This window comes from Stenella coeruleoalba, assembly GCF_951394435.1.
Source record: "Stenella coeruleoalba genome assembly, chromosome: 4".
NCBI lineage: Eukaryota > Metazoa > Chordata > Mammalia > Artiodactyla > Delphinidae > Stenella > Stenella coeruleoalba.
In genome coordinates this window covers 141,764,022-141,787,430 of record NC_137149.1, presented here as the reverse complement: position 1 = coordinate 141,787,430, position 23,409 = coordinate 141,764,022, and the positions used below count along the sequence as shown (strand labels likewise).

Here is a 23,409-nt window from a genome sequence, read left to right as displayed (position 1 = left end):
AAATACTTGCAGCTCCACTGCAGATACCTAGCAGAAGTGTGTCACACTGAAAATCAACTGATTCTAAACATCTAGGGCTAAGAGAACAATTTTGACAGCAGTGGCAGAAACAATAACAACAAAAAACAAAGACTGTAACTTTTTATCTATATTACATTTATTTTGGAAAGTAAAATGCAAAAAAATCATATTTGACATTTTTTTCAAGGGTAAAACTAAGTCATCACTTGAATTTCATTCATTCATCTATTCAAAAATCAAATCCAAAATGAGGGTGGATGTGTAATTTCAAAATCTTGATCTATCATAACATTCCAACTTTTCTAGCAAATGAAATTTTATTGGTAGGTCAATTTCCTTCTGGAGATGGGGGCTTTCTTAAATAAGCAATTTAACGACCTTTGTATAGCAACATCATGAAAAGACATAACTTTAGATTCTAATATTGATACATTCATAAATGGAATTTCATTTTAAATATTACCGTTTCTTCAGTGATTTAACATCACACTACAGTTTTGGTCTTTCTCTTTTGAGTATTTACACACATAAATGATTCTTATATTGACAGCTATAATTTTTCTGGTTGGCACTTAAATTAATACCTATCTTCCAAAATAATTACATAAATTTATCTTTTAAGCAACAGTAGATATTGACATCAAGATTTCATGTATGCTGCTCTTATAAAGAAGAAGGTTTTTAGTAGTTAAAAAACACAGCTAGCTATAGTTGTAAACGTAGTGTCCTTATGGTTGTTAACCTTTTTTTTTTAAATCTAAGATATAAAGATGGCACATTCAGTCTTTAAAATATGAATATGTATTAAATGGTATTATTAACTTTCTACTGAGAAGTGGTTATATTTGTACTTTGCCACACAGAATTTTCTATTAATGGGCAATTCTGATATTTCTATTCATAACTTCAACCTAATATCCAGCCAACATAATTTTTAGTGTCAAGGGATCAGGGTCAAATCGTATTAGGTTTTAGGAACCAGATCAGACTTTTTGATGTCTAGTAGAGTAATTCCTTTTCAAAGAAATGAGAGAAACTAAAACAACATCGATTCACTGATGGGAATTATGATAAATTGACAAACGTCATCCAGTGTTGGCATTTGCTGGCTAATGACTCTAATCTTGTTATCCAGTCCATACAGTATCACCTGTTGTCAATAATAGTAATTCATTTGAGTCCATCTTAAGGAAATCCTAATTGCTAGTATCCTGTTATTCTACCAGCATCATCTATAATTTTAAAAAATAAAATTTTTACTCTATGACTTCTCTTTGGCGTTGCTAAACGTTGTTTTGCTGATCTCAAGAGAATAACGCCTGCAACCGTGCTTCACCTCGATTATACACTCTTGAAATCTAGGGATACGTCTCTAAAATGTAGGGCTTTTATCAGCCTGTGCAAATAAACATACTAATAAATGCACAAATGAAGTCTATGAAACATAATTGGTTTTCCCTGGTGTTTGACATTTCCACATATAAAATTAGGTGCTTAAAGAACAGCATTCAATCTTTGAAGCCGCTCAAGTACCTGTCTGTGCCTCAGTAAGATACCAACTAGATTTTCGTGACTCAGTGGGTCTGGGCTTTCCTAAGTGCCAAATCTGCTACCAGGGAGTAACACCATTTAATGGGGAGCATCTGATCTGATATTAATATATGTAAAACAGAACAGTCATGAAAAGATGCAGTTTTCAATTAGTTGTTTTAATTCGTGATTGATTTAAATATACCAGTATGAATAAAATGCATTTATGTGTGCATGTATATGTGGGTAAGCTATTTACAGTTGTTACGTATACATTTTTATGTGTAGAAAATGAAAATACACATTGATTAGCCCTTTTGAGGCTTTTGAACAACTGTTTCTTCTTCCTGCTTTCCTGCACTGCTTTGAAGATTTAGTTAATTCATACAAGGTATGTACACAATCACACCCATAGTATGTACACCCTAATCACACACTTAACACAGAGAAGATGTGTGAGCAATGTAAATCAACCCAGTGGTCAAAGAACTGACCTTACCTGTGACTAATGGTGGGGACTTAGCCCTGGCATATTTAGTAACATGCCAATGAAATGATGACTACGTTCAACCTTTGTGACAATTATGTTATCTACTCTTGGAGAGGATTCAAAGAAAAAAACAACAGCCATTTCTGACCTTCAAAAATGAAAGGACAAATTCTGTTACTTAACACACACCCACACACACCCACACCCACACACACACACACTTTTGTTGGTTTTATTCACTTTCAGCCGTGTGCCTACCTAATGACAGAGCTTGGCCTTAAAATGGGATACAGTATGTTATTGTTTTCTACACATAAAAATAGAAAACCAACGACTTACAGACTGTACACACTTACAGAATGTACTGACGTACCACAACCACTACAGTGTAATAATGCACAACACAGCGTTCGCACGTTAGTACAGCAGAGATAAATACATTTAGAAATGTAGTAGTAATTGTTAGTATATTTCCTTCTTGAGTTTTCAGGCCCTGTTGACCTTTCTCGACCTCAGGCAAAGGTATTTCCAGATGCCCTTAAAAACAAGAATTAGTCTTTCCTCCCCTGTAGGGACTGAGGAGTATGATTGTAATACTGCAATCTCCTGATCTACCAACATCATCTTAAGACATGACAGAAAGCATTATGGAAAATAATTTACTCAAAGCTGTGGTTAAAATAAATGCCAAGAAGTCTAAACTGAAATCATTAAGAGATACTGATAAACATGGGTAAGCCCCCTTTGCTCATTTCATAGTTTGCTCTGTTACATAACACAAAAGCAATATGAACCAGAAAAAAAAAAAAGTTTAACTGCTCAGAAGTTTTGCTGAAGAATAATTTAATTTTCAGAGGAACAAAGGGTCATGCTAGCAGCAATGTTAAAAATCAAGCTATCATTTTCACCCTGAAGTAAGACGATGACCTACCCACATCTTAAGAGACTGAGAAAGAAGTTAGCATTTCTCCCACATTTAATTCTCCTCAACACGCTTAAGTCACCAGGGTATCTCTCGTCATAATTATCACCATGCCGGTTGATCATCAGTATCTTTTCCTGAAGTGTAAAATATGTGATCTTTATTCCAGCCAATCGATTTTGAGCTTGAACCCAAAAGGATACTTGATGAAGAATTAGTATTTAGAAACGCCCATCTGGAACATCATTTTCTGTAAGGCATTATTTCAGGCCCCTTTTGATATGAGTACTCTCATTTTAGTTATTTTGCATTTGAGAACACTTTTTTTTTTTTCATAGCTAAGGCTGGTAATCCTCTAGGCGGAGTTAACTGAATTCCTTTCCTACAGGCTAGTGTCCAGGAAGAGTAATTACCAGACACTTAACCCTCCATTTCAACCAAGTTTCAGGTTGGAGCTGTCTTGAGTTTTAAGCTAGCAAGATTCTTGGTGATTCCTTCGGTCTTGGCTAGGGTTAAGACAGAACTGTTAACCATAAAATCTAACGCTCACGAGTGCTGTACCTCTTTATGGAGCTCCTAAACGAGTTTTTCCGGCAAGAAAGCAGACATTATGCCTTTTCTTATGTTACCCTGTGGGTTACGGTCAGTCTTAATGGAGCAAACCATAATTATATAATGGTGCGCCCATGACAGATGCACTTGCTGGTATAACTGCCTCTTTTGGGCACATTATTGCTTGGCTTTAATTTCATTATCAACAGTCTTTATTCTCATGATGAGTAACTGAGATATCTGAGTCTTAAAAAAAAAAACACACCAAACTTGGGAATAACATCTTGTTGCACCATTCTGGCCTCCACAGTCATTTCACCAAGGCCTGCTGTTATTTCAATGTCCTTTGTAATTATCACCTTGATTTACCTAATAGCTAACAGTAATTTTTCAGGGTTTGTTGTTGTTGTTTTTAATCTACACATATATACAGATGTATTGGATTTGCTCTGAGAGAGGTTAACTGGTTGTGGCTAGTGAGTAGTTTAGCTGGTGAATGTTCACAGTTAAGAGCAGCTGTAATGAACTCGGGCAGATGTCACTGATGGCGAGACAGAATTTTTCCACCTCCATCCAACTTCATTTATGTCCTTGGCTATTGCAAATCAAGTTTATTTCTGTAGCCAAGGAGAATTTGTTGTTTCCAAGCATAGGATAAAGTTTAAGGAAATCTGTTTCAGTCTTTCGACTACTTTTTTTCCCTTTTGCAAAAATGTCTAAAATTTTGTAGACATCGTTAAGCCCATGTGTCTGCACAGATGACATTTATAATTACTCAGCCGGTTGCAGAATTTCATTAAGAAGGATATAGTTACAGAGATGGACAGGAGATTCGGCATATCACCTGTTATTTGCAGGTGGCAGCAGCTGACCCACCTGTGGAGAGAGTCAACCAAAGGGGCCATACATGGAATCAAAGAACATTGCTAACAGAAAACAAAAGGCTCAGATATGAATATAAAATAGCAAACACTGAGGCAGACGTGGACAAGACTTCTGATTCACGGTGTAGACAAAACAGGGGTAGAGACAAGACGGTCAGCTCAGTTATCCGAGATACTGCTGAGTTCATTGTATTACTATCACAAAGGGAAGTTCACAGGCTTCATTTCTCAAATACCACTTAGGACAAAGCTGGAGAGAGTAAACAGCGCCATCTCCATGGCAGCATTGTAGACGATTAGTAAGTCAGACAGGTAGAGGCCTACACAAGGCTACAAGTGCCCAATTTTCAGTAAAAACACATTTATGCAAATCTTACCCTAATGTATTGTTTTTCTTTATACTGATTCTTAAAAAGTAGACAAGGGATGTGGCAAATTATGTGGTACTAGAAATGGACACATTTTTTAACACTTGCACAATATGTAGGAGGAAGAGAAGACAATTTCTCACATTTTGGCACCAAAACGGTAACGAAGTGGATACAACAGAACCAAACAATTTACATTAACAGCATACTCATATATGTCCTCTGTAAACAAATTTTAAAGTCACATCGTATTCTAGTCTTCACGTGGTATATATACAGGTATTCCCCCAATGATAGGAACTCCTAGAGATGAGAGGAAGAACATTAGAATAAGCTGGGAACTATAAAACCTTGATACTCTGAAATGCAACCCAAAGCTGTTTTCCTCTTCTGCTGTCTACTTTCAGATAAGCTCTTATTAAGAATTTGGTTCCAAAATTCAACCTCTAGGTATACGTTACACATGCATATTCGGTCCAATTTACTTCAATTATGATATTTAACCTATAACATGGAAAACAATGGTATCCAAGATAATAAATATTAGACAATTCTATAGATTAAACGTCATCAAAAATCAAATTGTAGTCAATATAGCTGACTTGTCAAGGTAGGAAAACACAGTAATAATTTTTATAAATATTTTTATAAATTTTGGATGCAAACAAAAAGGTTTCTGGTTAACTTTCTGGTTAACGAAATGTTTAACTTATACCACTGACCCAAAACACAAAGCTTAATTAGGATTTTACTGTATAGAAAGTAGTTGGTCTGTGGCATCACGGGTAATAATCCAGAAAGAAATAATTAGAAAAGTACTGAAGATACATAGATATGACAGTTGAAGGGATCACATTTTTCGTATAGTCATAAAGATAGAAAAATCAATATTTAAATTAAAAATTCTAATATTCACTGGGTAAGCATCTTCACATTTTAAACATTTAGATGTTCGAACTCATCTCCCTTTTGCTACTGGTTTAAAAAATATCTTATACTTATTTACTTAATAAAATATCTCCTCCATTTATATCAACAACTAAAATGCATTAAAAAGGACCAAAACATAACTAAAAGAAATTAAGGAGAGAAACAGCTTTTAACCCAATGTGTGTCATGCAGGTAAGCAAAAGAAGAGCAAGTTCAAAGACTGTGCCATGAAAATTATTTTGAAACTTCATTTGTTGAATGAAACTACGGAACCACAAATGATGTCCTGAATGTGTACGCTGTGCCACAGATGGAGGTGAAAGAACGTTTTCAAATCAAGGTTTTGTCCTGAGGGTCCTTAGGGGATCATAATGCGGAAACGCTGCCATCTTAAATGGGCTCCTGTTCACTGGAAGAGCTACTTCTGTGACTTGTTTTTCAAAGCTGTCCCTTCTATAAGATTCAGTAAGCGAGAAGAGAGCTTTTGTAACATTTTGTGACAGTCTTTAGAGCGTGGTAAAGATCGAAAGTAAAAAATTAAAGGTTAAGAAGTCAAGGTTAGTTTCAGTCCCAAAGAAAACCAGCTACAGTGACTCCATCACCCATTAAGCTTTCATTTGAGGGGCCTAACTACAACACCAAATTCAGTTTTAATTTATTGAATTTTCTTAATTTATTTTTCATGTGTGACCAATGCCTACAAGTCTCTTCAGCCTCTGTTTCCTTTTACTATTTATATAAATCATGTGGTTACTCCAAACTCATGAAAACAAATATTATTACCAGATGCTGAATTCTTCCTTTTCTCCTCCTATTTTAATGCAGGGAACAGCCTGTTCCAGCCAGTTCAGAGCAGAGGGTGACCTGGGGCCCGCCCATCTGGAATGGGTACTGCTGACAGCTGCCACTGTGTACAGAAGGTGTTCTCCGTGTGTACACAGCACGTGTGAGGGAGACAGCCAGTGAGCGAGACGGGAGGGAGGTTACATACTGGCAAAGGCATCTTCTACAGAAGTGACGTGAACACCACGACACATGGGTATTTAAGGCCCAAAGAGAGAGTTTTAGACTCAATTCATTAATAATAATTTGGCCGCTAATTTGATGGTAATTTCTACTTTAGATAGCCTTTTTACTAGAGGCCAATCGGTAAGAAACTGAAACATGTGCTTTATTTAAAAATTCATTGTAAGTTTGAAGTCTAACAACTCTAATTGCCATTCTCCGGCTCTGAGAATGCTGTGACTGGTCTACTTATACAGGCTTCATCGACAGTCCAATGGCTTTGAAAGCAATCAATGTCTATTTACTAATTTAGGTTATGTCCAGTGTAGCCTGTGGTGTTAAAGCTTACGTATGAGATCCAAGCACCACCGTATATTCAGAATCTTCAAAAGAGAATTAAAAAAAAAAGCCGAAACAGACACTGTGCATTTACTGCACAAATGGCATTTATGAATCTCTGGAGAGAGAATACTGCTCATCAAGGGCAGTGCATTTAGAGAAGGCAGCCAATGTCCCTCCAACCTCTAACAGTGATTTTCTAGAAGCAAGGTGGAAACCAGCAACCTCCCTGCAAGTCCAGGAGGGGAAGCCTTTCAAGGACCCTCGCTCACTCCCCTCTTCCTCACTACCCTGACTCAAGCCACTGTTGGTCACCCCAGCCCAGTGCCCTGCACAGCACTCATGGGCCCCAGGGACACGCTCCCCTTATGGAGACAGGAGAGGGCTCAGCTCAAACAGGTGCCTGTGTTCTCAAGGACCAAGCCCACCCAAAGCTCAAAGCATGTTTTTGTAAAGGCGGCTTCTTTTATTGGGTTTGAAGGATGAGATAGGATGGTACCTCTCTTAAAATCAAGAGGCTTGCAGAGGTTACCTTTTTACCACAGATTAGACGTAAGTAATTAGACGATATTAGTCTACATACAAAAACAGTAAGCGAGCTCATTTCTATTTGACTCCATTTTCTATGAGAAGCTACTGAACCAAATCAAAACAAAACAAAAAACTGCATCCTGTTTACAGGAGTTTCAGTTAAACCTGTTGTTTTTGTTACTCAGGAGGCTTTCTTTTTTTCAACACAGAAAAAAGTGTTTGGTAATTGGCTATTTCTAATTCCTTACCAGAACCGTAACTTTCTCAGTAGAATGTCATCGGAGAACACCTGAACAACATACGATTTAGCATTATCAATAATTTGAGGACTCTCTTCAAGAATTCAGTCGCACGTCCTTCCTCTAGGGTAAGGAAATATGAATTTAATCTAGTTACAATCACAGAGATGACTCTTTCCTTCAGTGCAGGAAAATGTGTAGATATAAATTCATGTTTTATGTGGGCAGTAATCATAGTCAAATGCTGTGCTAATTTTTTTCCTAATATGACTTTCTTACGTTTATTAACGGGTATAACAAGGTTCATCAAAAGGGTAATCTGCAGATGTTTACAAATATTACTTCATGTTTGGCATTTTATGCATTTAAATGCTTTTATTTAATATCTTCTGGCCGAGGAATGAGTCAAATTTGTTTCTTTTTTTTTTTTTTTTTTCTTTTTGCGGTACGCGGGCCTCTCACCGTTGTGGCCTCTCCCGTTGCGGAGCGCAGGCTCCGGACGCGCAGGCTCAGCGGCCATGGCTCACGGGCCCAGCCGCTCCGCGGCATGTGGGATCTTCCCGGACCGGGGCACGAACCCGTGTCCCCTGCATCGGCAGGCGGACTCTCAACCACTGCGCCACCAGGGAAGCCCTGTTTCCATTTTTTACATGGTATTTCTCATCACCTACTTGAGTTTTGTGTGGTATCAGCATTCTTATTGCAATGGACTAGAAAGCGTAACCGTGTTTTCACTAAGAGTGTTTTTGCTATTTTTAATATAAAGCAGGGATTTTAATGGAAATACCACAGTGTGATAAATTGAGTAATACAAAATGACACGGGTAATGATCATGTTATTCTATAAGCAACATCATAGTAAAAAACCCACTGAATGTTATTTCCTCTTAATTAAGGTCGTAAACCTTCGGTGAAGTTTGCTTCTTTTCTTTCTTTCAAACTGAAATGATGTATTATTTATGGACCCCCAATCCAAGGACGCCACAATCCTTAATAGCAGTTTCCTCAAGTTAATGCTTTCTCTTCTTGGTCTCAGAAAACACTAAGCTTTGACATAGACAGAGGGCTATCTATGAAGACCGTAAAGCATACCAGGGCTCCCGTACATGTTCCTTTTCAATCTAATACAGAAGAAGGAGCAGGACGAATGCAGCAGTTGGGCCGTCGGAAGTTCTGCAACATGGACTGGAAAACACTGGGCTGCCTGCCTTTGAGCTTTTTATTGGAAGAAGTATCCGAGGAGATGGATCTCCGGCTCTGGCTGCTTTGAGATTTGATTAATTTCTCGTGTTCCCTGATTTGTCGTTGTAAATGGTTCTGGATGGCGACGCCCAGGGACTCTGGGTCCAGGGAAGCGCCGTACACCTCCCAGGTCATGCCCTGCTCGTCCCACACCACGTCCCGGACACGCTTGGACTGTTTCAACTGCAGCCTGGCGTCAGCACCCAGGTGCTTTTTCTTCTCTCCCGGAGTGAGTCCCACCTGGGCGGCAGCTGCCGTCACGTTTAACTTCTGCTCCTTGAGGAACTCGCTGACCCGGCTGGCCCGGCGGGGACTGGCTTTGACGGAGCGAGAAGGGGTTCTCTTGCCAGAACCGGGACTGGAGTCCCCCATGGAATCAGACGGCAGGCTTAGGCTGGTGGCTGTCTTGGGCTGTCTATTTTCTTCTATGCCGCCCTCCTGGCTCCTCCTAACTGGGGAGGGTGTAGGGCTGGCAGCTGAGGCGGTGCCTCTACTTTCTTGAGATTTAGGATTGAGCAGTACAGTTTTGGCCTCTGCCCTTGCCCTCGGGTCCAGGATATCGGTGCCGGAAGATTCTTGTTCTCTTACTATCTGAGGAGATGCAAGCTGCTTCTCTCTTGTGTCCCCTTGATTCGTGAGATCCAAGTTCCCGGGCTGGTCAGCTCTGCTGGCAGGGCCGCAAGAATTGGAGAGTTTCCAGTCTGGGTCCGGTTTGTGGCCATTGGTGGCTTCCGCTGCAAACTCAGATGGCTTCGTTTCAACTTTCCCTACTCCGTGACTTGTTTCCGCTTGACATCCTGCACTGATAGAAATCTGGTCACTGAGGCTAGCTTTCAGGGAGGTAGAATTAGTACCCAAAAGCTGTCTAGAGGCGGGCTCTTGCCCCACCTGGGTCATTCCCGCTGCCCTCCCATCTTCTTTACATGTAGCCTGAGCGTTACTGGATGCCACGTGGATTGATGAGGTTTTAAGGACCTCAGCCGGTAGGCTCGCTGATTTACCTTCCCCCCGGAAAGCTGCAGAAACAGCTGCAGCTGACTGGATGTGCACCTCTGGCATGATGCCAAGGCACTGACCCGCCTCCCGGGGGGCTGGGGTGCTTGCAGACAGCTCCAACGTGTGGCTTACGCGGCCACTGCCGCGGCAGACGACACGCAGCTGCTCCTGTTCGAACTGCTCTGGAGCGGGGGTTTCCTTTAAGAACGCAGTGAGAATGCTGGGGCTGGTAGACACCGATCTGCTCTCCACACTGGCCACTGCCTGCACCTCAGCATCTTGCTGAGCCCTGGGGGGAACCTCCTTGATCTCATTTTCAGCTTGGCTGGTCATCGTACTCACTTCTCTGAACCTTGCCCCCTGAGGCTGTGCTGGTGGCAGCATCTTCTCTGGATCTGGAGGAAACACGGACCCTTCGCTAGGGAGGTGGGATGATTGGGGTGCCACCGAAGTCACGGCCTGGGGGTCTGAGGTCGTGGGAGAGGGTGGTCTGTTCTCCGAACATCTAACTTCTCTGGCTGGAGATTCACAGGACCTCGTCTGGGAATCGCAGACGGCTTGCTGCCTTGCCCCTTCAGGTCCACCTACAGGAGCGGAGGCAGGGCTGAACGCCTTGGGTGCTGTATCTGCAGGTTGCACCATTCCCTGGATGGTTTCTTGAGAAGGAGAATAAGGGGGCACCTGATCTTTGCCACGGATCCCTCCCACCGGGCAACTTGACTTCTCAGCTTGCTCTCCGTCTGCAGTTCTCTGTGATTTCACCAGGGTGTCTTCAGGTCCTGATGGGAGGCTGGAGTTGGGCTGGTCCCCTGGGATGGCCGGGTGGGTGTGCTGATTGGCTGGTATGGTGAACGCTACGTGTATCAGATCCTTTCCTGCCGCAGAACACGGGGCTGGCGCTGCGGGCTCCCTGCTCCCTGGCAGCTGGGTATTGCCAGGAGAGTTGAACGTGGGAGATGCTTTCCCCACCTCATTGACAATGCCAGCAGACGACATGGCTGGCTGCGCGGCCTCATCCTCACTGGCCTGCATCAGGGCCTCAGCAGCTGTCCTGGGACTGAGGTCTGGCTCTGCAGGAGTGCCAGAAAGGCCATTGGTGTTCCTACCCAGGACGGCTGGTTGAGTCTGAGGTGAAGCAGCCTGAACCTCTCCCAGGTCCTCTTCTTTTCCAGAAGCTGCAATCAGGGAAGTTTTAGCCGATCTCAGAGGGTCAGGTACAGTCCCCATGGAATTTCTCTTCGGGAAAATCTCAGAGCTCTCCCCTGAGCAGCGCTCCCACTGGGAAGCAGTCGTAGCTCACAGTGAAGATGCAATCAGAGATGATTCCTCTGAAGGACCAATCTGTGAATCAAGGAAACAGTACCATTAATACAGTATTTGCGGATTGAAACTACACCAAATTGTCACTTGTATGAGATCTCATAAGCCCATGAAAACTTCTCTTCCCATATCTCTTGATATAAAAATAGATCTTGGGAAGAAAGATTCTGGAAAAATTATTTTAATTATACAGGTATTATTTTGATATATTAGTTTCTGCTTGCATCCCATCGCTGTCTAGCAAATAGGTTTTTAACATATTTACCTATGCACTTGATAACTACCTCATTTGAGTAATCCGATTTACCAGGTATCAGAAAATCCTATAAAGCTACTGTAATCAAATGAATAAGTATTGAAATGGGCCTAAACAGATATGCGGAATAGAATATCTCGAAATAGATCCAGATATAAATGAGGATTCAATATATGATAAAAAAGGCGTTTCAATTTGGTGACAAAAGGATGCGTTATTTAATATAAGGGGCTGGCAAACTATTCAACCAGAAGAAAAGAAAACTAGATCTTTATCTTACACCAATTCCAAAAATAAATCTTAGATGGACTTAGAGAGATTGAAGGTTAAAATGGAAAATAAATAAAGAAATAATCCTGTTAAGAACATGTAGGATCATAAATGTAACCCAGGGGCAGGGTAGGAAGGCTTCTTCTGGCAAAGGCAGAAAATACAAAATCTGTGAGAGAAAACATCAGCATAGGTGACTTAAAAATGACAAAATTTTTGAATATGGCAAAAGATGAGGAACAGGTACGATAGGTTTAAAAACGTTTGCAACCCTGGAGGACAGGCAAAAATATCTGTAATATAGCAGAAGCTCTTAAAAACGTACAAGGAGACAAAATAATCCACTGGAAAAATGGATAAAGAATATGAAGGAACAGTTTGCAAGATAGGAAATCCAATAGCCAACAGTCTTATGAACAGATGATCAAATTCATTTGTACTCAAAGAAATGTAAATAAAGTAACAACGAGATTTTACTCTACACCAATTGCACTTGCAAAGACTTAAAAAAACAATGTTATAACACCATGGCCTGGGGAGATCTAGTGAAGGGAAGTATTTTCATTAATTGTTTGTGCAAATGTGTATTGTTGCAGCTTTCTTAGGGAAGCAGTTTTGCTTTTAAAACTAAAAATACACACGTCCTTGACTCAGTGATCCTAGCCATAGAAATAAAATACCAGCATATGTAGATATACGTACACGTATGTTTATTGAAGTACTATTTGTAGAGACAAGAAATTCAAAATAAACTCATCTCCTTGATGAAGTACTATTTGTAGAGACAAAAAATTCAAAATAAACTGATCTCCTTGATTAGGTGGAAAGGCAGAACAAATCATGACAAAGCTCTATGGTAAAGCAATATACAACCATTAAAATAAACAGTTAATTAGACTATAACTTTTCACTTGGGAGAAATTTCCCCAAGGTATGGCTGAATGAGAAAAGCAAGGTACAGAGAAGAATATATATGTTTTCATTTCTGTAAAACAATGACCTAAAACACTACATATGTATGTGTTATGTGGGTGTGTACAGATGTGTTTGTGTATGATTATGTAAATTCTAAAAATATACAGAATGAGACATACTAGGTGGTAAATGGAGGGAGTGTGATGACTTTGGAAACAGGGAAAAAGAGATGGAGGTATCCAAAAGTATTTTGGATTTTAAAAGTACATTTTAAAAAGTATATCTGAATTCTTTTAAAGTATTTACGAAAATTTATTCATGTGAGTTTATGCATAAACATTTTTTAGAAAGGAAAACCAGACTCCAGCAATGGTTCAGAAATTAGTAGATGACTGTTTTAATATTACCTCTATCATTCATAGGTTCTGCGACCTCATGGGAATCACTTAATCTTTCTGCACCCCAAATTAACTCATTGGTGAAATGAATTATGTGATTTCTGAGGACTCTTCCAGATCCAAAAATCAAAGATCCTACTGTTTTGCATGTGTTGGATAATAAATCAAACAGCACAATCTTAACTTCAGCTTTAGGGTCAAAGTAAGGCAAAGGCAAATCTGGCTAAGCCCAGATTTTTTTTTTTTTTTTAATTCTTTTTTTTTTTTTTAACATCTTTATTGGGGTACAATTGCTTTACAATGGTGTGTTAGTTTCTGCTTTATAACAAAGTGAATCAGTTATACATATACATATGTTCCCATATCTCTTCCCTCTTGAGCCCAGATTTTGAAAATAAATAATTTTATATTTTGGTTCCATGTTATTTGGCTGATCTATCATATGACATCTAACAATAAATCCAACTTATCTTCTTCCCCAAACCAGCTCTTCCTTCTAACTTCATTATTCACATTCATGGGTTAAATGTGCTTGGTCTTGACAGCTTTCTGCTCATTCAAACCATGTCCCCAGGTTTATACTCCATTTCTTCCTTTCTGGAGTTTTCTATCGCAATCACTTGTTCTGGCGCCAGCCCATCTTTCCTCTCGCTCTTTCGTACCTGTCTTTATTATACCTTTAGTCCTCTCTCTGAGCCCCTCATCCTCAAACAGCCTACCCATTCTTCAAAGCCCCACTTAAATCCCATATCCTTTCTGAAAGCCTTCTGAGGCCTTTCAGGTCATAAAGTCTCTCTCTCTTTTCAAAATCCTACAGCTATGGTCATCTGCGTCCTTTGTATTGTGCTTTTTATGTACTGTTTTTGTACCGCTGTTATGTGTATAAATGCCTCATTTCTCCCAAAGTCCTTCAGGTCTCAGGAGGGAAGGGAACTAGCTTATTGATTCTTTTCTCTTCACTCCACAGGACACAGTGCAGGGTCCTGCGCACAAAAAAGGTGTTCATTGATTCCAGTTCCCTCCAAAATGGCCATTATTAAGCCCTGCCGAACTTCAAAATAATAAAAAAATTTAACCCATGGCATGAAATATTAATGAAAACACAATTTAAAAGAGTGCTATTTTTAGAAATAAGAACATGGTTGTATCTTAGTTTTGAGATTTTATGTATCTGTAACCCAGGTTTAGACAATTAAAAACAAGTACATTGGCCACCTGCTACAGAACGCTGGAAGGTCTAATAAACCCAGGAGGACAGAACATCTCCCGTGTTACTCGGCTGGAGCCAAGAAGCCTGGCTTGCCAAAGGCGACTGTAAAGTACGAGCACCTCAGAGTTCAGCAGCTGAAAGTTGAAAGACTTAGAAAAGACGAGGGACGTCATTAAACTCTCAGGAGTCACTGAGTTTACCCCCATTTCCCACAGAGAGCTGATTGGACTGGTTTATTTTGGAAAGGATGTTTTCTTTTGTTTGCTTTGTGAATAGTGGCTAAATTATCCATCAATTCAAGAATCAAGAAGAGGGACTTCCCTGGTGGTGCAGTGGTTAAGAATCCGCCTGCCAATGCAGGGGACACGGGTTCGAGCCCTGGTCCGGGAAGATCCCACATGCCGCGGAGCAACTAAGCCCGTATGCCACAACTACTGCGCCTGCGCTCTAGAGCCCGCGAGCCACAACTACCGAGTCCACGTGCCTGGAGCCCGTGCTCTGCAACAAGAGAAGCCACCGCAATGAGAAACCCGTGCACCGCAACGAAGAGTAGCCCCGGCTCGCCGCAACTAGAGAAAGCCCGTGCGCAGCAACAAAGACCCAACGCAGCCAAAAAAAAATAATAAATAAATAAATAAATTTATTTTTTTAAAAAATCAAGAAGAAAAGCCCAGATTGCTTGGCTATCACCTGTAATTCGAAATCTCTTGATTCAAGGGTAGATAGAAAATCAACACTACTCAAAACATATCTGCTATTGTAATTGTCACAGCACCTCCAGGAGCCCCGGAAAGACTGCTAGAGCTCAGGAAGCAGCCCTCCCTCATCTGCCCCTCGCCTCTCCGGCCAAACAGCAGAAATCTATAGCCTCTAATGGGTTGGACAAATAGGTCATTTAAAAAATGTAATTACTTGGTGGTCTAGAGTGAGGAGTAAAAGTCTTTAAAAGCAATGGGAGTCCACTGTGATAAGATTTAATAACACCTAAAAATGAGCTTTGCAAGCAGGTGATCCACAGACTGAATAAATTCCTTCTGCAGGTCTGTGTGTGTGACCTGTGTGATTTTCCCTTCCCTTCCCTCCCCTGCCTCTTCCCCTCTCTCTCCTCGCCCTTTTCCTCTTTCCTTTCCTTTCTTTTCTTTCTTTGTCCATTGAATTGAGCTTTCATAAAAATCCAGATTTCTCTCTTGCTTCTCTTAAAAAAAAAACCACTCAGAAGGTCATTTCCAGGTAGCAACACTAGGTGGCGCAGATAAGGGCAGTCCCTCTAGAGGGCAGGGACGCTCCCGACTCCAGACTGCCCATTTCTCACCTAGCCCGCTTCACTCCTTTACATAACTTACCCCGGCTCCAATGCGCAGCTCAGTTTGAGAGCTCTGTTGTAAGTGCACTGACACAGTGGACTTCCCAACCTAATTTTCAGTCCTCTGAGGACAGGTTGGCACTGTGTTAGCCTCTTTAAGAAACCTCATATTTAAGCTTTGATCTCTGTTAAAAGAAAAAATTATTCTTATACTTGTTAAAAATGATAAGGAAGATTCAGAAAGATTGAGCTCAACTCCACGTACATACGCAAGAATGTGTGGGGATTTACAACCAAGGGGTAGGTTTGTGTTGGGGAGGTTTGTCAGTGGATGGAAAATGATTAAGAATAGACATCAAGGGCTTCCCTGGTGGTGCAGTGGTTGAGAGTCCGCCTGCCGATGCGGCGGACGCGGGTTCGTGCCCCGGTCCGGGAAGATCCCACGTGCCGCGGAGCGGCTGGGCCCGTGAGCCATGGCCGCTGAGCCTGCGCGTCCGGAGCCTGTGCTCCGCAACGGGAGAGGCCACAGCAGTGAGAGGCCAGCGTAACGCAAAAAAAAAAAAAAAAAAAAAAAAAAAAAAGAACAAACATCAAGGATAGGGGGATTATTGCTGAAGGCAGGTCAGGTGATCAGATATCACCTGGCGGATGGTGAAGGAGGAGGAATTTGATTGGATATTGAAAATGATCAGATACGATGGGTAGGAGTATTGTCTCTAAACTGGCTTAGCAGGATTCTTGCTCTGCAAGGACAGACAGGGAAGCCCAAGACTGAAGCCTGATTAAGAAGTGGGCTCAGAGGAGACTGACTGAAGTTTGGTAAAGGAAGGAGTCTTCATCTTCTCATCAGCACCAGCAAATATGGAATTTCTTATAAGAGTCTCTGGAGCATTATGACTTCTTTCTGAATCGGGCACGGATCCCATAGAAGCTCACGGTATCTCTAAATGAGTTTGTCTTTAAGTCTGATGGGAACTGGATGCTTGACAGCAGGTCCCTTCGGCGCTTTTGCCTTTAAAATTGTGAGCAAAGATTGAAAGCTTGTTCCAGCAATGCAGCAAGGCTGCAGGGTACACATTAACGACTTTTTACAGGGAAGGAAACTGAGGTTCAGAGATCAAGTCACCTACTCAAGGCTGAATACATCTAATTCCAGCTGAACTGAATTCTAATGAATGGTAATGCCTGGGCCCCTTCCATGTGTTTCCTTGTTATCTGTAACTCTGGAAAGAAAAAGGAAAGAAAAAAAAGTATATCTATCTATCTATCTAGCACCTATCATCCATCTATCTTCAAAGGAGAGGGAAACTTCTTTTTGTAAGTCGTTTGCCACTTAGCAGCAGCCTGGATGGTACTAACACCGACTACAGTGGCATTCATAACTGGTCACTTTATGAAAAGCCCGGCTTGTTGAAAGCTGACATCACCTCTGTTCATTCTGAAAACAGTAGGTTCCACTAGGCTGCCACGCTACCTATTTTCATAACAGACACCCTCGATTAATAAGACAGGTAGCGGGCAATCTCAGCCCTTTGTGTCTTTCTCCAAAGCTGCTCCGGTGGGAAGAGCATTAGACAGAAAGGATGGAGAGAGGCTCGGCAGTTCCAGACCAGCACGATGCTGATACCCTGCAGGTGATGGTGATGATCCAGAGGGTAGCAGCTACCTTCGCCCACTTCACAACGGCTGCCCTGGCTCCAGGATGCCATCAGAACGCTTTAGTCATATTAGGCAAGTGTTCTAGGGACCTTGGTATCCCCGTCTCCACCCATCATCGGACAGCAGCCTTCAGATGGATGGTACAAAGACCCTTAGAGAAGAGTGAGGTGAAACATAAGAGACTATTAATCCTCGAGAAAAGGATAAAGAAAAAAATGTCACCCGCTATCCTATTTAATCCAATTTTGTTTGCCTCCTTTAATGGGGAACGTTTGCCTGGATCATTTGCATTCTGAACCCAGCAGATCCTGCCAGTTCAGTCCTAAGGGGAGGTGATTCAATCCCAGGAAACACCCACAGGCTGGGAAGAGCAGTTGCTTCTTCTTTCTTTAAAAAAAATCATACCCTCATGCGAATAGCTGCCTCAGATGCACTCTTCAAAGACGCCAGCTGAGACACTGGTTCTTCCCTTCGAACTGCATCTGAAGCGAATCAGAAGGGCTGAAGAGACAGGCGGGCTGCTTTGCTTAGTGCCAACAACAGTGTCGTGGACTTTCAGTTATAACGACTACTTTAGTAAAGGCTTGTGAGAAACACACTGCATCCCTTCCCTATTCAGTTCTTCTTTTGTTCCACAGTGTTTTGGAAAAACATATACATGGCTTGCTATCTCACTGAATTCCATGGTAAGCAGGGCTGGACACAAACCAAGAAGTAAAAAGGGCCTTAAGAAGCATGAAGACCCCAAACATATCCTCCCTTTTCGTCAAATGTGATTTGAACAGACAGCTTCTAAATTCACAACAGATTAGAAGCACACAGTACAGCAAGCACTTATTGCTTTCTATATTCCAAACACTGTTCTTTATACGAACTTCTTTAACCCTCAGAACAACTTTAGGGGCATGGTCCTACTCTGAGTTCCACCTTGCAGAGCTGGAAACTGAGGCAAAGTCATGCAAGTAGTAAGTGGGAGAGACCAGATTTAAATCCAGACCCTCTGGTTCCAGAGTCCAAGTTGTTGACCAATTGTACACAGGACAGAGACGGGCATTTTTTCCTGGAGGCAAACTCAGGGACCTGGGCAAGAAGCATCATCAGACAATGAGGGAAACAAGAGAAAACTCAGAAAACATAGCCTTGGAACCATTTACTTGTTCACGCTAATAGAGGCAGACTAGGCAACACAGGAGTGCCTGCTCTTCATAACGATTAATCCAATTTGGATGTTTTAAGGGCCACAGAGTTTTCTGAGAAGCTGATGAAAACCATGGACTCTCGATAGAAACGCACATGTGCACACACACATACATGTTTGCAGATAATTTCAGGAGGGTCATGTCTGGAAACATTTCCAAGACTGCACGTTAGTATCCTTTCGTCTAAGGCATTGGAAAATGTCACAAAATGGAACGTACCTGCCTCAAAGAGTTGTTATAGAGCTTAAGTAACTTAAATACTCTGCATGGTTCTTGGAAAATAACAGATACACAATCGGGAATTATTATTACTTAAAAATTATTATTTTGGCCTCATTTACCTAAGAAGGTAGAAACTACGCAACCTCTTTCTAGAGAGTCCAAATTAAACGTTCTAACGCTTAAATAAGTTTACTATACGTTCTCCCAAACCCCTGCCCGAAGACTGTCATTTGAAGAGGAAACTTTTAGCTAACTTGAAAATAAACACAATAATGAGCTCTATTCTTTTTAGATCACGTGGGAAAGGTGACCTTTTGGGTTCTTTCTCAGCCAAGTCGACTCAGGTTTTAGTAATCTTCAAAAATTAACCCCTCAAGAGCTCCACTTTCCTACCTGTGGAGATAATTCATAGCTAGATATCAAAGTTGCTGTTTTAAAAAGGCCTTGAAATCGGTATATTTTAAACTTGAACTCTTCTAGGGAAGAGATGATTAAAATATTTAAGTTTTGCTATTTCTTTACCTTCCCTCATCAAGCTGTCTCTTATCATTTACTCGGTTTGCCTGATAGATATTCAAATCTGAATGTTTTCCTTTTCTCTCACAATTCAGCTTTGAACGTTTTCAACTGCAAGCTTATTTTAATTGGAAAGAGAAAGCAACAGGATCTCAGGGCTAAATGGTAGTTAAACAATAAGCTATTGGAAATAAACCCAGCAGATTGGCTTTTGCATTGTTTTTGTATTTGCATTTTAAACTCAGCTAGGATCAAAGCTGCCCGCAACCCAATTTTCTGCAGGATCTAATTAGCGCCACGGAGCCTTACAAACGAGGATTCTTGCCTTTGCTTAGTTCTCGCCGACCTTGCTGGTCCGCTGATGCCTGTTCCCCACCCACACCTGGGGCTTCTCATTAAAACAAGGCCTCGCTCCACCCACTGTCCTTCAAGCCCCGTGCCTGCCCAGGTGTGGTGGGCCTGGAGGGAGCCGCTAAGCGCAGACCCCTGCTAGCGGGCAGTGGGAGGAAAGCTTGAGTGATTTCTGTGTTTAGCTCAAGTCACACTGGGGCCTTTAGTCCTGCTGAGTTGGGAAAGTGTCTGGTAGCAGCATTTGCAGTGATGGACACAGATGTGAAAAGAGAGCTGTGCACGAACAGGTCAGTCGGGGCTCTTCTCTCCTAGAGAACAAGGTGGGGAGGTGGGAGAACGCTAAGTCAGGAAGCAGACGGACCCCTCAGGGCCCTGCGCCTGGCTCTTCTGCTGTTGGTAAGGAAGGAGGACCCGAGTGTCTGGGAGAATCTGGGGTGCTCTGCTCTTGAGAAGGAAGAGTTTCTTTTTTTTTCTTTCAATTTTTTAACATCTTCATTGGGGTATAATTGCTTTACAATGGTGTGTTAGTTTCTGCTTTACAACAAAGTGAATCAGTTATACATATACATATGTTCCCATATGTCTTCCCTCTTGCGTCTCCCTCCCTCCCACCCTCCCTATCCCACCCCTCCAGGCGGTCACAAAGCCCCGAGCTCATCTCCCTGTGCTATGTGGCTGCTTCCCACTAGCTATCTACCTTATGTTTGGTAGCCTGGAGATGGAGACAACCTAAGTGCCCATCATCGGATGAATGGATAAAGAAGATGTGGCACATATATACAATGGAATATTACTCAGCCATAAAAAGAAACGAAATTGAGCTATTTGTAATGAGGTGGATAGACCTAGAGTCTGTCATACAGAGTGAAGTAAGTCAGAAAGAGAAAAACAAATACCGTATGCTAACACATATATATGGAATTTAAGAAAAAAACTGTCATGAAGAACCTAGGGGCAAGACAGGAATAAAGACACAGACCTACTAGAGAATGGACCTGAGGATATGGGGAGGGGGAAGGGTGAGCTGTGACAAAGCAAGAGAGAGGCATGGAAGAGTTTCTTTGCTGAGGTCAGGATCTTCTTTGGGTTTGGTCTGAGTTGTGATTAACAAAAAAGACAGAGATTTAAACAACCTGTCACTCTCTTGCTTTATACACTGTAAAGTACTAAGTTAGGCCTCACTGAGGTTCTTACAATTTTTGATTTTTGCCCTTCAGGAGATTTCAATCCATTTGAGGAGACGAGACAAATTCAGTCAGAAGGTATAAATGAGCAAGCTAGTATATAATGAAGTGACTAATGCTGTGGTAATAAACCACAGTTTACAGAAGTTTAGGTCAGGGGAGAGGCCCATGTTTCTTATTCAGCTGACACTTCCTGGTACAATTCCTCTGTCAGCCAGAAAATATTACTTGCGTTAAGTCTAAAGAAAACTGGACATTTGAAATTAGGAGAAAGTGAGCAAATAAGAGTAAAAAAATGCCCTTTGATTAAAAATAAAATAGGGCTTCCCTGGTGGCACAGAGGTTAAGAATCCTCCTGCCAATGCAGGGAACACAGTTCGAGCCCTGGTCCGGGAAGATCCCACATGCCGCGGAGCAACTAAGCCCGTGCGCCACAACTACTGAGCCTGTGCACTAGAGCCCGCGAGCCACAGCTACTGAGCCTGCGTGTCACAAAAGCCCGTGCGCCTAGAGCCCGTGCTCTGCAACAAGAGAAGCCACTGCTATGAGAGGCCCGCGTACTGCAACGAAGAGTAGCCCCCGCTCACTGCAACTAGAGAAAGCCCGCGTGCAGCAACGAAGACCCAACGCAGCCAAAAATAAATAAATTAATTAATTAATAAAGGAAAAGAAACGAGAGAAAAATAAAATAATCCCTGAAGTCACACTGAGACAACTAGAAAGTACTGTTAACATCCATTCATTCATTTAATAAGCTGAGTGCTTTCTCTGTGCCAGATATTCAGGATACAGATATAAATAAGATACATTCGTGTTTTTGAGGAGCTCACAGTTCCTATAAATCATTAATTTCAATACAATATAAATGTTGGAGAAGAAACAAAAGCCAAATGTACTATAGAAGCACAGAGGACTCGTTATTTTATTTGGCACAGACCTTAGGTCTCAGGGTCAGGGATCCTCAGCTTTGTAAAGATGTATTTAATACCATCAGCGGGATGTAGACATTGATCTAGGGCAGATGTCCTTACTCTGTGCTACCGCCATTTTGGACCAGATAACTCTGTGGGGCAGGAAAGACAGGTGACTGTCCTGTGCCTGTAGGCTGTTTCCCAGCATCCCTGGCCTCTACCCACTAGATCCCAGCAGCACCTCCACCTCCTAGTGGTGACAATCAAAAATGTCTCCAGACATTGCCAAATGTCTCCTGGGAGGCTAAACTGTCCCCAGTTGAGAACCACTGATCTAGGAGACAAACTTATCACCTTGGATAGAAAGCAACATCTTCAGAATGGACACCTGTGAGTTGATGTGAGACCCTTTGAATTTACTCCAGGTACACATGAATTAACGATACAGTTTTCTGCTCTCAAGTTAAAGATAGTGTTCTTCATACTCTACCTGTGAGAATGCAAATGTTGTTTTGAGAATGTAAATTGATACAACTTTTATAGAGAACAATTTGGCACTATGGGTCAAAAATACAAGGTCAAATACACTTTGACTCAACAATTCCACCTTAGGTACTACCTAGGTAACCTTATGAGTAAAATAAATAAGTGTACTAATTGATATAGGTACAAGGTTATTCACTGCATGAAATAACAAAAGATTAGAAGCAATGTAAATGTCCATTAATAGGGAGTGGTTAGTTACAAAAATTATGGTGCTTCCATATAACGATATACAAGCAGCCCGATTTAATAACAACGAAACTCTTTACGTATGGATATGGGATAGCCTCCAAAATATATTGTTAAGTAAAACAACAAATAAAACAAAACAAAAACACAATGATAGTTAGAAAAAACCCTAAGATACAGAGCAGTATGTTTACTGTGCTACCAACTGTATGAAAAAGGGGAAAAGGAATATCTTTTGCTTGTATATACTCTGCAAGGATAAGTAAGAAATTGCTATCAGAGGAGGGTAACTGGGTGCCTGGGGGGTAGGATGGGTGGAAGATTTTTCATTCTATATCCTTTGGTACTTTTTGAATTTTAAACTATATGAATGTATTACCTATTCAAAAATAATTGAAAATTTAAAAGCTGGTGCCCCGCTGCCTGGCAAAACTGAACAAGCCTGCACCCTGAAGCTTTTCTATCGTTGGTCATGGATTTGTGCCGATCTGTCCTTCCACACTCTTTCCATCTGCTCTTTGCTCTGCAAGGAGATCAGCCCAGAATGCAACCAGTTAAAAAGAAACCATAAGTTCTTTATCCATTTTTGTTATCTACAAGCTTCAAGCTAGATGATGTAATTATTTTTCAAAGTCAAGAGCTGACAAATGCTTTTTAAAGCGATGTCTGTTGGGCCACAAAATAAAGTTTACTTAAGTTTCTTTTCCCAGACTCTCTGACTCCTTTTTATCAGTTGATTTCTTTTTTTTCCCTCCTTTCCTATTCTTGGTAGCTTGAGCAGTTGGTCCTCAAATCATATATACCTCAAACAATAAATCCAAGGATGACCTAAAGCCAAACTCTGGGAAACTGGGTCAAACCATCAATGAAAATGATTAAGGAAAATTTATTTACTTTGCCGATATTTTGAGAAT

At 41.4% G+C, this 23,409-nt stretch overlaps 1 protein-coding gene across 2 annotated transcripts in view; it reads right to left on the bottom strand.

The window, feature by feature from the left end:
* Positions 1–223: 223 nt before the first annotated feature.
* Positions 224–23,409, bottom strand: part of GPRIN3 (GPRIN family member 3) — a 73,824-nt gene continuing 50,638 nt past the window's right edge. For both annotated transcript variants that reach the window (XM_079920776.1, XM_079920775.1), the window contains one exon: positions 224–11,390. In XM_079920776.1, the coding sequence (XP_079776902.1) occupies positions 8,928–11,276 (2,349 nt within the window). In that variant the 5' untranslated portion in view covers positions 11,277–11,390 and the 3' untranslated portion in view covers positions 224–8,927. The remainder of the gene's footprint in view (positions 11,391–23,409) is intronic.